Genomic DNA, 14,807 nt, shown 5'->3' with positions numbered 1-14,807 from the left:
CACAACTACCTTATTGCAAGGAGCTGGACAAATGTCATCCCATCATTTTGTGGCTGCAGGTGGCTAGGACCAAACACAAGGATGAATATCCTCCTGGGATATCCATGAGTATCCTACTCAGCCTATCCTTAGCACCAGAAGTTTCCATCAGGTAAGCAGCACCATCAGTAAGACTCCAAGGTCTAATACCCAGGATTACCACAGCCATCATTGGCTGAAATGAAGAGATTAGCGCACTTTTCCACTCAGTTTTTTTGTGTTTTGCTTTATATTTTGATAGCAAAAAAGCCTTTAAAAAAAATCTAAGCATTAAAACAACAACAACGACAGAGAAACTATATTATAAAACCCATTCTTCTCTACTCAGGATGAGTAGTAGTTAAGATTTTTTTCATATTTGCTCTGTGTTTAAAAATCACGTAAATATTGGGGCACCTGGGTGGCTCTGTCAGTTAAGTGTTTGACTTCGTCTCAGGTCATGATCCCAGGGTCCTGGGATCGAGCCCCACATTGGGCTCCCTGCGAAGCGAGGAGTCTGCTTTTCCCTTTCCCTCTGCTCCTCCCCCCACTCATGCACATGCTTTCTCTCTCTCAAATAAATAAAATCTTTTTTAAAAGCAAGTAAATATAACATGAAAGATTACATGGAGAACTTTGACTTTCATAGCCATGCACGTTCTAATCCCTTCTTCCCAGGCACAAACACAATCACGAATTTAATAAGTACATCTTGTTAATATTTTGTGCTTTTATAAATGTCTATACAAGTCCAAGATTTTTTTAAATATAGGAGTAAACATTAACTAGTATTTTTTAATCTGCTTATTTTTTTAAAAGATTTTATTTATTCAACAGAGATAGAGACAGCCAGCGAGAGAGGGAACACAAGCAGGGGGAGTGGGAGAGGAAGAAGCAGGCTCATAGCGGAGGAGCCTGATGTGGGGCTTGATCCCATAACACCAGGATCACGCCCCGAGCCGAAGGCAGACACTTAACCACTGTGCCACCCAGGTGCCCCTAATCTGCTTATTTAATTGGATATGTGATTGGTATGAGTCTAAAAGAACTGGTTGGTTCGACCAAGAGATTCACTTTTTCACCAGGTCTTCATTTATTGTTAGTCACAGCTTGAGGAAGGAAGGGAGGGAGGGAGGGAGGGAGGGAGGGAGGAGGAGGAAGAAGGAAGGAAGGAAGGGAGGGAGGGAGGGAGGGAGGGAGGGAGGGAGGGAGGAGGAAGGGAGGGAGGGAGGGAGGGAGGGAGGGAGGGAGGGAGGAAGGAAGGAAGGAAGGAAGGAAGGAAGGAAGGAAGGAAGGAAGGAAGGAAGGAAGGGAGGGAGATTCTTTAAACACACCCTGATTCTCAATTAATATCCCAAACTTTCTAGAATATATACCTCATTTTGTCCCCTCTGACCAGCTTTACATCTAAGCAAGAGATGCCCAGCCCCTCTGTAGAGAGAAGAGCCCCAGAGGTAAGATCAAAGCTTTCAAATCGTGGCTTGGTTACTGGGCAGTCCTGTGACATGGGCATGACGGTCACCTTTGGAGTCTCCACTTGAGCACTTCCAAACCAGAACTGGTCAACGCTTGGCATGAATTCCACCTTTGTGCGGTTGAATCAGTTTAGCTCTTAATTTCTGTTTCATGCTGGGCTTAATTCAAAAGTTGCACTCCATGCCCTTGTTCTTGTCACCAACACTCTTTCACGGTGAACATCATGTCCAGTCCTGTGAGTGTCATGGTTGTAATGTAGAGACGACACACGCCTTCAAAGCACACCACGCTAGGGTTAAGAGAAAGGGGAATTACTCCCTTCCCATTAGAACATGCCAGTCATGTGTCTACATGCTTCCCTTTCTCATAGCCACCCAAAGGCTTCTCCTCCCAGTGAGTGAGAAGCATTTTTTGCTGTGTGGCATTCCTCAAGCAACCTCTCTGTGCTTCATTCCTTCATCTGCCCTAAAGGGGTTATTCATTTCAGGCAGACAGGTTATTGTTTGTTGCGTGTTATAAACCCCTATCTCTTCCAGCCCCTGCACAAGCTCCTTTTAGAGGGTAGCTTTATGTGGGTGGTGCTGAGGAGACAAAGGAGTGCGGAATCACTCACAGGAGTTACCAAGAGGCCCAAGAAACATCCTGAAAACACCCAGGAGGACATAATAGATTACGTGCTTCCTAAGTGTCTGCCATAAAAGGCGCCTGACTATCAGTTAAGAAATGTGAAAACTCAGGGGCGCCTGGGTGGCACAGCGGTTAAGCATCTGCCTTCGGCTCAGGGCGTGATCCCAGCGTTCTGGGATCGAGCCCCACATCAGGCTCCTCCGCTATGAGCCTGCTTCTTCCTCTCCCACTCCCCTGCTTGTGTTCCCTCTCTCACTGGCTGTTTCTATCTCTGTCAAATAAATAAATAAAATCTTTAAAAAAAAATGTGAAAACTCTTATTTAAACTCTCTGACTTGAGGACCAATCGAGTAGGGACAGTGACCCAGATGGAGTCCAGGGGCCAGGCCCTGAGCAGGCTGCATGGTTGTCCCAAGGCTGCCATGTGCAGTGGAGTGGTGGGGTCCCCTAGAAGGTAAAGAGAGCATCTGTGCCGCTTGCCAAACCAGGCACCTATGGGGTGTGTGCAGCCAGGAAGGGCCTTTCTCTAATACACCAGCGGCACACTTATCTTCCTATTTGAAAACTTTCCTATTTGAAAACTCAGATTGCTATAACCCGCAAAAATGCCACTTGCTCACTAGCCTCAACTATTTGCCTTCCTCCTAATGCGACTCCCGCCACACACACACATATGCACACGCACACGTCCGAATTCATTTAACTCTGATTCTCAGGCCTCAAGCTTAGATTCCTCGGCCTCTTGCCCTCATCCAGACAATTTTGGGAGCCCTCCAGCCCACGTCCATCAACTCGAGGGAACTTGAAATCAGGTACCTAATTTGGGTGCCAAAGGACTTGAATCGGCAAAACCTTTGAATCTCAAGGCTGTGGACCCCCTGTCCTGATCAGTAGTAAAGGGGTCAGAGCACACGGATATGACTCCTCAGAGTCCTCAAGGATGTTTAGAAACGATGTTTACTGAGCATTTACCATTGAGTCAAGCACTTTTATCAACAAAATCTCGTTCCATCCTTATTTGAATGACAAAGTGGTCATTATTCCCCCCACTTTACAGATTAAGAAACTGAGACTCAGACAGGCCACGTAACCACACTGAGGGCTAAGATTCAAGTAGATGTGACGATTCAGATTGAAAACTAAAGCAGTCCTTTTCAAACCCAAGATTTTTCTGGGGCTTGCTTTATATTCTTTCTCTTTTCGTCTTTTAACCATTTTTTAAAAAATTTTTTTAAAGATTTTATTTACTTATTTATTTGACGGAGATAGAGACAGCCAGCGAGAGAGGGAACACAAGCAGGGGGAGTGGGAGAGGAAGAAGCACGCTCATAGCGGAGGAGCCTGATGTGGGGCTCGATCCCAGAACGCCAGGATCACGCCCTGAGCCGAAGGCAGACGCTTAACCGCTGTGCCACCCAGGCGCCCCAACCATTTTTAAAATTTTAAACACACACACACTGTCCAGTGTGTCACACTCCAAGCTTGTCAGGGCCACCACCAACTTCTTCTGTCCTGCCACAGGAAGCCACATCGTGTAGACATCCACATTTCCCTGCCATGCTGAGCACATGTTTTAATTTCTTATAAATCTGTCTTTGACCCAGAGGCTCTAAGTTTTCCCTGGTCTTCCTTAAATTCCTGACCTGTGCTTGTCCCTGTACGTGAAAAAGTGAGAAAGAAAGAGAACCCTAGCCTGCACACCTGCCTTGGGCTCAGATAAGGGCCTGGCCAGGCCCCGGCCAACCTGCCTGGTACCTGCCCATGTAAGGGTGTCAGCACAAGTTTTGCAATAACAAGGGATAGGCCACATCATGATCGTATCTTCTTACAGTTTTAGCAATTCTTGAAACTCTTGGCACTTCTTGCCTGATTTTCCTGTTTTGATGAGGAATGTGAGCAGTTAGGTATCAGTGACTCTTCTTTGAAGCAAAACAGAACAGAACAAAGCACTTGGCTGTAACTGTCACCCACGAGCCCCAGCTTTAAATGTTATTTCACACTCAGCCACCAAAGTGCTCCCGGGTGTTTTCAGGATGCTTCTTGGGCCTCTTGATAACTCCTCCTGTGAGTGATTCCGCACTCCTTTGTCTCCTCAGAGCCACCCACATAAACTACCCTCTAAAAGGAGCTTGTGCAGGGGCTGGAGGAGATGGGGGTTGCCACGTGCATCCAGGAAGAGAAGCGGACAGAACGGCCATGCAGGCCCACATCCCTTTTCCCCATACCCCTTTCACTGTGCCCCCAGCATCTCTCCATTCCCCGTGATTCCTTCTCTCATGTCAACCCCATGCTGTTCTGGGCCTGGAATTCCATGGGTCAGTGAGGAAGAGGGGTACCCAGAAGAGATTAATCCCTTTCCCAGAACAGAAAGTAGGTCCTGTACTACCCAAGAAAGCTTTTGGTGGAGCTCTCCAAGCTGGGAAGACAGGAGCCCGGGTTATATCCGTCAAAGGCAGGAACGAAAGACCCTTATAGGAGGCTGAGTGGGATGTTCCACTGGGAATAGACAATCTCAGAATTAGACTCTGAGAGCTCAGGAATCAGTATTCAAGGTCAAAGGGTCAATGGCAATAATATGTGTGGCATTCACAAAGTGTTTCCATATACAGAGACCATTACAACCCCATGAGGCTGGCGGCCCAGGCATTCTCTTGGAGGAAGAGTCTGGAAGTTGGAGAAGTTGATACCTTATCCAAAATAAGGACCCAAAGATTCTGCCTCCAGAACAACTCATAATTCTACTGTAACTGTCATCCAGCAGGTCACACTGTCATTAGCAGGTGAGACCCGCTGCCCAGCCCCATTTTGCTTACTTCACACAGAGGGCAGAGTGGGGTCAGGTGGCAATCCCTGGGTGCTGATGCCCTTGCTTCCTTGCAACGGGAGCACTGTTTTCTGGGAAGGTCTGGCTCTGGAACTGCTGACCTCAGCAATGGTAGACTGGGGGCCCTGTGACGTGGGCTGGAACTCTAGGCCGGGCTGTGCCTGGATTTGCCCTTTGTTCTGCTACCAACTTCTCTCCACGCAAGAAATCCACATTAACAGGTGGGTGATGTCTGGTGGAGACTTTTCCTTTGAGGGAAGTCACATGATCCCTTCATCTGATGAAAGAACACCACTTACTTTTTATTGATACAAGACACCCAATTTGGGAATTAATGAAGAAGGACAATGATCATGTCTGTGCCAGAATAAGACTTTATTAGGAAGTTGACAAGGGACCCTGACTACATCTCCAAAGACCAAAAGAGTGACAAGGAAGACTTTTTCCCCAGTTATGTGCAGTTTCACACCTGCCTATCAGCTCCACCACACTTTCATGTGGTTATTCTGCAATCACATCTAGATGCGTATCCGTTCAAGCATAATGTGCTACGCAGGCGTGTCGTTGGGGTAACAGATCTTGCACGATCCTGCTGTGGATGTCTCTATATGCTCAGAAGACAGAACGAGCTGGTAAGGAGACTGCCGTCTAAAGGATCAAGCCAGGGAATTCAGTGGAAGGCAGAGCTGACACTTAGAAGCTGGTGCTGCTAGAAATTCTTCCTTTGTCCCAAGTGTGGTCGCCATAGGAGTAGCTTGTATGAAGTAGAGTTGAGATGTGACTTTGGAACCCTCGTCCTCCTCCTCCTGGCACCGGGCCCTCTAGCGCACAAAGGTGTTGCAAGGTCCGCACCGAGCACGTTGGACACAAGGATTGGAGACGCAAGGCCCAATGGGCTTGTCACATGCATTGCTTGTGGCACATGGGTTGCAGGGGAGCCTGCAGACAGAAGACCAGGAGGGCCAGTTAGGGGGAAATGAACTGAAGGATAGAAAAATACTAAATGCACTTTGTATAAGAATATAACACTTCCTCAGACTGCCTCCAACCAAAAGCTTGAAATTATCCATTTGTTCCCACCAAGACAATTTTTCATCCCTGCAGCAACCTCATGCACCCCCAAGGGAAATAGCACTAGCTTCCCACTCACTTGCAGTCCTCGCTCTCCAGCAGGCCCCGGTACGTGTTGATCTCGCACTCCAGCCGGGCCTTGACGTCCAGCAGCACCTGGTACTCCTGGTTCTGCCGCTCCAGGTCGCTCCTGATCTCGGCCAGCTGGGACTCCACGTTGCTGATCAGGCACTGCACCTGGGCCAGCTGGGAGCTGTAGCGCGCCTCAGTCTCCGTCAGCGTGTTCTCCAGGGAGTCCCTCTGTGCGGAGAAGGTAAGGAATGTCACACAGATGCTCCTCAGGGAGCTTCTCCAGGGGGTTCCAGAGAAGTCCCAGGCTCCCCGAGGTCAGGAGAGTGTGGCCAGTACCCTGAACAACACCCACCAGGTTGTGCTGGGCCTGCAGCTCGATCTCCAGGGCGTTGACCGTGCGTCTCAGCTCGATGATCTCCGCCTGGCAGGTCTGCAGCTGCTCCGAGCTGGACACCACCTGCTTGTTCAGCTCCTCGGTCTGAAACAGCACAGGGAAGAAGACAGGGTCAGACCCTGCCTCAGGGGCCCCGTGGGGCCAAGGGTCTCGAGCGGCCACGTGCTGAGATGCCCACCTGGGTGGTGAACCATTCCTCCACGTCCCTGCGGTTGGTCTCCACCAGGGCCTCATACTGACTCCTGGTCTCGTTGAGCACACGGTTCAGGTCCACGGTGGGAGCTGCGTCCACCTCCACGTTGAGGCGGTCTCCGATCTGGCAGCGCAGGGTGTTGACTTCCTGGGGGAGGAGGGGGAAGACGGAAAGTATCACAGAGGGTTCAGATGCTCTAAGAGAGCCCGGGTCTGCTTGTGATCATTCTTAAGCCTTCAGCAGCTCTGTTTCATCGGATCCTCTCATAACTGGGTTCTATAATCCATGACTAACCTGTGTATTCCACTTTGCAAAGTGCTGTCACACCCATGACCTCTTTCTGCCCCCATATTTGGGGTGCTACCCCTCATTTAGAGAGCAGTGATTCTGCCTCCACGCTGAGCTGTGATAGACCACAATGTAACCTGTGGGCCCCAAGCACCCAGCTCAGTGTTTTTGCTCATACACCACAGAGCCTATTAGGTTTGATTCTTAACCATGGCTAATAAAAAGGTGAGAGTCTTGCTAAAGAGGAAATAAAGAGTGCTTACTTCAAAATCTGCCGTCTGAGATGGAATAGACCTAACTGGTGATTTGTCAGTTCTGTCAACCTAGATTTTGCTCAAAGAAGTATCTCTTCATTTCCCTGCTATTCTCTTCACAGAGCCAGCATAGCTTGGTACTTGGGCTTCAGTAGATATCAGGCTTGAATTGAGGGCCACTCACTATATGGCTTCTAGAAGCTTCTAGAAACCTCAAGTTCTTCATCTGTAAAATGAAAACTATCTCTGGAGTTCTAAAGCACTTAGCACAACGTGTCGCACACAGTAAGCTCTTGATTAATATTAACTATCACTGTTTACATCGTTCTGGCATTTAAGGTGTGCACAAAAAGTCCTTCTTCTTCACCAACTGACCAAGCAGTGACAATGAGTATTTTGCTCAACATCTCCTCCAGGCCACACTGAAGAGCAGAGAAAGCTCTAGAGGAGAAGGGGGAAGAGTTGGTTTTGTTTCCGGCTGAGCCCTTTCTGCTGGGTGGCTGTCCTGGCCTCTCCAGTTGCTAAATGGGGATTTGGGATACAAGATCTCTGCAGCCCAGTGTGCTCTGTCTGACCTAGGAGTGGAAGAGGCTGTGGGCGGTGCCTCGTTGCTGGCCTTTCCTCGTTACTGGGGCTTGCCTACCTCTTTACTCTTACTCCTGCCTCCTGCAGAAACGTCCTAATCTCCTATCACAGGCTTTAGATTGCTCATTCTCTACAAATCCCTTTTTGTTTGGCGGGCAGATTCCTCGGCTAGTTGAGCCTCTCCCACACCCCGTGGCAGTTGGAAACAGGCCTTGGCAAGTTCGAGCCTGTTGCTCTTTGGGGAACCTCACCTGCTCGTGGTTCTGCTTGAGGCTCAGCAGCTCCTCCTTCAGGGACTCCACCTGGGCCTCCAGGTCGGCCTTGCACAGGGTCAGCTCGTCCAGGATCCGGCGCAGGCCATTGATGTCCGACTCCACCAGCTGCCGCAAGCCCACCTCCGTCTCGTACCTGTGGTACAGGGGCATCAGGGACCCACCCGATGGGAAGGGGCCTGGCCCTGACTCTCGTGGGGTTCGGTTTGCCACACAACTGGAAATTGGGGCTTGTGTTTTCTACAGCCTTCTCTTTCATTTGGGTATTTAACACCGAGCAGTAGCTCCTAGAGGAAAATGCACTGGCCATTATTTTTTGATAAATAAGGAGCCAGTAGATTTAGGGAACAAAAGTCCATAAACTGTGAGATTTCCAAAATTAATACACTTCTCACATCACCTGATTGCGTTCTGTGCATAGTAGGGCATCGGGTGGGGGGGAGCTATGACTTCTGCACTGGATGGGGGGATGTCACCATACAGAGAAGCAAGAGAGGGGATCTGAATCTGGAGAAGAGAGCTCTGAGCTCTGCTGAGCAGTGGTTCCATGGATCCTGGGGAAAACATCTAGGAAAAAGCTTTGTCGATGTTTGTGTTGAAGACAGGCTAAAGGGAAGGAGAGAAAAGAGAGGACACCCTACTTGCCCACTCACTTGGTCCTGAAGTCATCTGAGGCCAGCTTGGCATTGTCAATCTGCACCACCAGCCTGGCGTTCTCAGACTTGCCACACAAGATCTAGAAGACCCAAAACAGTCTGGAATGAGCTTGGTTATTTTTAACCAACAGCAGTTCCTACTAATTCACTTACATGGAAGGAATGGAATGAGAAATCACAGTGGATCTTATATAAGATTATTAAATGCTGTCCATGCACCATAGGTGCTCAACAAATATTTGAAAAATCAAATTAAGGAGGGCATGGATTGCATGGTGCACTGGGTGTTATACGCAAGTAATGAATCATGGAACTTTATATCAAAAACTAGGGATGTATTGTATGGTGACTAACCTAATATAATAAAAAAATTATAATAAAAAAATCAAATTTGAAAAAAGAATACAGAAATGTGTGAGCAAAAGTATTAGTAGGTAAGTAATCTTTTTCTTTCCTAATAATTGGCAATACTAAGAGGCTGAGAATAATAACTAACACTTATTTTTAAAAACCTACCATAGGTCCACACTGAGCATGGAGCCTGCTGAAGATTCTCTCTCTCCCACTCCCTCTGCTTCCCCCCCCACCTGCCCCAGCTCACATGTGCTCACTCTCTCTCCCTAAAAACAAAACAAAACTACCGTAAATCTAGTATAGTTCTAGGAGCTGAAGATACAAAAATGAGTAAACACTCGATCCTGCCCTCAAGAAACTTCCATTCCAGTGGGAAATATGTAACTGGCTGTTGGAGGGGCGAGGTCAGGGAAGCAGCCATGCATGCCCTCCCAGCCGTCCTGGACGGCTTGGCCCCATTTCCTCCTAGGTGGTTTCTACTCTTTCTGATTTTAGCCATTTTATGCCCTTGCTAGACACTGAACACCAGGAGAAGTCCAGAGGCATCCAGGTCAGGAAAATAATGAGGATAATTAGGTACCCAGAGGAAGACAGCAATAAGAAGTCAGAGTAGTCAAAAGTCCAGAGGAAGGAGAGAGAAAATAGTCCAATTCTTACTAAAGGTTCTGCTTCTCCAGCTTCCTTCTTGGGCTCGGGCCTTTTCTCTTACCTCAGGGTAATAAATCTGGAGCTTGGCAATGCATGGAAGCATTTGGAGGCGGCTTTTAATTACAGCTTATTTATGCAAAGTGCTGCTACTTGCACATAGACTAGCACTATGCAAATATTCAGGCCTAACAGTCCTGAGCCTCACACAAAATGGGCACCCAAGAAAAAAACGGAAAAGCCCAGACTTTAACTGAAAATTTGTACTGTTTCTTAATCAGATCTCAGATTCCCTCCCTACAACTTCCAGCTGGAGGCAGCGTGGTGGCCACCCCCTCACCTTCTGCTGGAGCTCCTCGATGGTCCGGAAGTAGGACTGGTAGCTGGGACACACGAAGGGCACCTGCTGCTGGCACCACTCCCGGATGCGGCTCTCCAGCTCCGCGTTCTCGCGCTCCAGCTGGCGCACCTTCTCCAGGTAGCTGGCCAGGCGGTCGTTCAGGAACTGCATGGTCTCCTTCTCGCTGCCATTGAAGGAGCCCTCGCAGAACCAGCCGCAGTTGCCCACGTTGGCGGGGATGTTGCAGGCCCCGGGCAGGGTGCAGGTGTGGCAGCTGGGGGGCACGCAGGGCCGGGAGGAGCAGGTGGAGCGGCAGCTCAGGTTGGGCAGGCAGCAGTTGTAAGGCATGGTGCTGGAGGGAGCAAGGCGCCTGGCTGAACACAGAGTCCAAGTTCTCCAAGCCACGGATCTGTGGGTCTCCTTCCCCTGGGGAGCATTTATACCCCCTCCACAGAGGGTGTGGACATGGAAGGCAGCCCTTTTTTTCTTACTCATTTAGTGATTGTCAAAAGCCCTTCCCCCTTGGTTTGTTATGTTTCCTCAGAAGAGTCGCTCCCCTCATAAAAGACTTTACTCGGGCTTCTCGCTAAGTCAGGACTCCTCTTCCATGCTGCGCATCAATGAAGTAAGAGCTTCATGGAGTGGCTTCAAAGAGCTGGACTCATTAATGCCTTGGCCTTCATTAGCGGGGCGTGGCAGGTCCAGGGACACTGTTGCTGCTTTGTCTCCTGGCTGGATGGCCCTGACTCCTTGGCAATTCCTTGGCTCTTCTTGCTAAGACGGGAAAGCACAGCTCTTGCCTATGTATCCTTTGCTAGGTCCAATTACCAAATGCCAAATTCATGGTTCTCAGGAAGAGGAATAGATCCCTTCTGGAATAGTTAAAACAGCTTGGTTCCCAGTGGCCCTGTTTCTTGATGTGGCAGACATCATATTCATGATAATGTAAATCAACCAAATAACAGGTATGCACCAGGATAACAGTATGTACAGGGCACTGTGTGGAATAGAAGGTGGGACCAGGGCTATGGTCAGAAGGAGCTCACCCTTGAGCACTTGCACAGGCTTCTCTCGGTACTTGACACTTTTCACAAGCATGATCTCATTCACACCTCACCAGGACCCTTCAAGGTGCATGATAGTATTCTCATTTTACAGATGGGTAAATGGACACGTAGAAGCTAGGGAGTAATACATTGCGAAGCCAGGATTCCAACATATATCTCTGTTCTTTCCATCGCCCCATGCTGCTTAAGTACAAATGAACCATCTCCTTTCCTAACTTCTTCAGACAGATCATTTCTTCCTCCTCTGTGAGCTCTCATCTTACCTTGAGCATGGAAGTGCCCAGCTTCTGTGCTCACCTGTCTCTGTGTCTGAATTCCCTGAAGGCAGGAACGGGGGCTAATTCTCCGAATCCTCAGCTCTAAGTGCATGGTACTCAGTAGACACTCAGTGGTGTGTATTGAGTGGATGAAGGAATGAACATAGTAAGTGATAAGTATAAGGTTGAGGTAATGGGGGCAAGAGGGTACTGCCAGGTTGGGAAATTCACAGGTATAGATATGTGCTGGGGTGCAAGTCACAGAGGAGGAGCATGGGTCCTGCAGGGGGAAGAGTGGTGTGCACACACATCAGGCAGGAGAGTCCAAGTTCTGGTCGGTGAGACTAGTGGTGGGGAGGGGAGAGGTGTGAAGGGAGGTGGTAGAAGAGAAAGCTGTATGGGGAGTTAAGGCCATATGGTAGAAGTTCTCTATGGCAAAGCTAAGGAGCTTAGACTGCCCTGGAGGGAGAAGTTTTAGGAAATGTTTAGCAAACATTTATTTGTTTTAGCAAAATGAGGGTAAGGCTGGAGGCAGAGGGACCAGCAGGTGATCACAGTAGTCCAGGCCAGCAGTGAGGAGGGACCAAGTTTAACTGTCTGCAGAGGAAGTATAAGAGAAGAAATGGTGTAAAAACCATTTTCAAAGGAGCAATTTTTTTCTGCCGAACATTTTTAAAATTTTTCTATTAAGTTCAATTAGCAAACATATTGTACACCATTAGTTTTTGATGTAGTGCTCAGTGATTCATTAGTTGTGTATAACACTCAGTGCTCATCACATCCCGTCACATCAAAGAAGCAATTTTTTTAAAAACAAGCAATCATTTAGAAAGGTGAGATGTGGGAGAGAATCAAGAATGAAACCAGAATTTGGCAAGCAAAATATTTAGGAGAAAAACTTTGCCATTCACAGAAACATAGACTGTTTTGCTCATCAAGGATAAACTAGCCCACTTCCTTTAACAGAGATTTAATTGAGTCCTTCCCATGTGCCAGGAAAAGAGCCACACACTGGAGATGCAATGGTGAGAAAGAGAGGCAAACCTACAACCTAGTGAAGAATGCACACCAACCAGGTGCAGGATACATCTGTGATGGGGCAAGCCCCAGCTTCTATGGGAACATGCATCAGGGGACCTAACCAGAGTGAGTAGAGGTCTAGCAAGGCTTTCTGGAGGAAGTACACATTGCATTCAAGCATGCTTCCCATTTTTCACACAAAAGCTTATATAGGAAATGATAATACTTTATAGCTCATTGGGGCAAAGTGACTGGGCTGCCTTGGCCAACCACTCCAAGGACTCAGAGCATCAGTACCATGGACCCCTCTAATCCATTCACCTCAGTAAGGTTGGAAAGTTCTGCAATAGAGGAACCAAGAAAAGTTCAGTAAGCACCGTGTAAGCCAGGGAGTGAGAGATGAGGGTGAAGGAGAAGCAAACTCTTTCCATCATCTCATGCTGCTTAGATATAAATGACCTAGCTCCTTCCCTAACTTCTGACAGATCATTTCTTCCTCCTCTGTGAGCTCTCATCTCACCTTCAGCATGGCATTGTCATGACTTACATGCTTCTCTCTCTCTTTCTACTTGAGTTCCCTGATAGCATGGAAGGGCTTTTATATGAAGGACTTTGTACACCTCCTTGAGGAGCTTAGGCCTTATCTGAAGGTCAGTGTGGAGCCATTGAAGGTTCTAAGGAGAGGAGTAGTCTAATTTTATTCTTGATCAGCTATGTTTGAAGGAATGGTGGAATCTATACAGGGAAATGTTCATCAGGTCCTTGGAGTAGCAAGCCTAGAAGTCTTGACAGCGATGATAAGGACAGGTATGATCCTAGTGCAGATGTGAGAACTGGAGAAATGAGCCAAGGGAGAATGTACATGGAGAAGAGCAACAAGGGCCTAAGGACCAAACTTTGGGGAATTCCCCCAACCAGAGAGCAGGAGAAGGAAAAAGAGTCAGAGAGAAATGGAGAAATGGCAAGAGAAAATGAGGAGAGACAGCTCATGGCATCAGAGAGGCCAGGGAGGAGAGCTTCAAAGGAGAGGTAAAGGTCAAAAGTGTCAAGTGTGGCAAAGGGGCCCTGTAAGATCAGAACCATGGAGAGATTCTTGGATACATTGACCAACAAGTTGTCAGGACCTTTCCAGGTTCATATCGATGTGCTTATTGTGTACTGTACCTACGCTCTTCAAGTAACTCCCACACTGAACTTTAAGCCATCAAGACTTTAAACACCCAGAGTTGAGATTCTGTTGTTTAAAGAAGTCCTGCCATAATCAGTTTGTACACCTGATTATAAAGCTTGTGAGCTTTGGTGTTACCAATACAGACTTTCTACAATAATTAGAGTGTGCTTTAAGTAGTTTAAAGATGTGAAGCTTGTTTTGATTTGATGATTCATAATAGTTCATGATTTAGGAACATCTACCCAAGAAGCATAAGCAATCAGAAATGCCCATGCATATAACTCCACTTCTGCTTTGTTGCAAGGCATAAGATAAGATTTGTTTGATTTCCCAAAGAGAAACTATGAGGAAAGAATTCAGTTGTGTGCCTTGATGCATTGTCTGGTGAGGGGACAATGAACTGTCATTCTAGCAGAGAGCAGAGCAGAACTCAGAGAAGTATGCTCACAGCAAGAGTCCAACACTCAGATGTAGCTGCAGATCCAAAACCAGACTGCCATGCATTCAACTCTTCCTTTCCGCTCTTCCACTTCCTAATGTAGATCCCAAATGCCAGAATTGTCAGAGAGAGGGAAAATCTTGGAACAGGTGTGATATCAGGGATCTTAATGACCATCTTATCCAAGCCTTTCATTCTATAAATGAGGAAACTGAGGCTCAGAATGGAGAAATGGCTTACTTAGGATCATATAATTAGAAGCCAAATCTGCTAATCCCCACTGCATTCCCAGTTCCCATCACCACAGTGCAGAAATATTGAACAATTTCACAACCAGTATGATCTGTCAACTACCTAGGGGCAAAAATCAAAGACAATAAGAAAAAGAGAAAAAAAAGAAAAAAACTCCCTTGTTAACCCATAAAAGCGTACTTGTTACCCATAGATATGTCATGTTGAAGAAAAATAAAGGGTGATTATGGAAATGTTAGAATTCAGTGATACTAAGGTTCCTTATTGCCATGCTGATTTCAATCATCATTTTTTTCAATCACTGTTTCTAACTGATGATATAATTATGTTCCAATAGTTTAAAACAACTTAAATACAATTATATCCCATCAGCTGGAGTGACTTAGAACACAAACAATAGTGACATTACTCAAGAACAGTATCTTTACCCAAAATAAAGTATACATAGTCATAACTAAATTAAAAATTATATGAGTTTAACAATGAGAACAATTGAGAGAGAAAAAGAATCACACTATAATGATGACACTGG

The 14,807-nt window shown here is 47.1% G+C and overlaps 1 protein-coding gene across 1 annotated transcript; it reads right to left on the bottom strand.

Moving 5' to 3' along the window:
* Positions 1-5,766: 5,766 nt before the first annotated feature.
* LOC123781857 (keratin, type I cuticular Ha3-I) lies at positions 5,767-10,417 on the bottom strand. The gene is made up of 7 exons (XM_045781612.2): positions 10,070-10,417; positions 8,728-8,810; positions 8,054-8,210; positions 6,661-6,822; positions 6,441-6,566; positions 6,096-6,316; positions 5,767-5,884 (listed from the first exon to the last, which is right to left on the bottom strand). Exons 1-7 carry the CDS (start codon positions 10,415-10,417, stop codon positions 5,767-5,769), a joined length of 1,215 nt encoding a protein of 404 aa, XP_045637568.2.
* Between the last annotated feature and the right edge of the window lie 4,390 nt (positions 10,418-14,807).

The sequence above is a fragment of the Ursus americanus genome, chromosome 23, assembly GCF_024610735.1.
Source record: "Ursus americanus isolate L20-20 chromosome 23, mUrsAme1.1.p, whole genome shotgun sequence".
Lineage (NCBI taxonomy): Eukaryota > Metazoa > Chordata > Mammalia > Carnivora > Ursidae > Ursus > Ursus americanus.
Note: the sequence above shows the minus strand (reverse complement) of the source record. Positions and strands in the feature narration are given on the sequence as shown.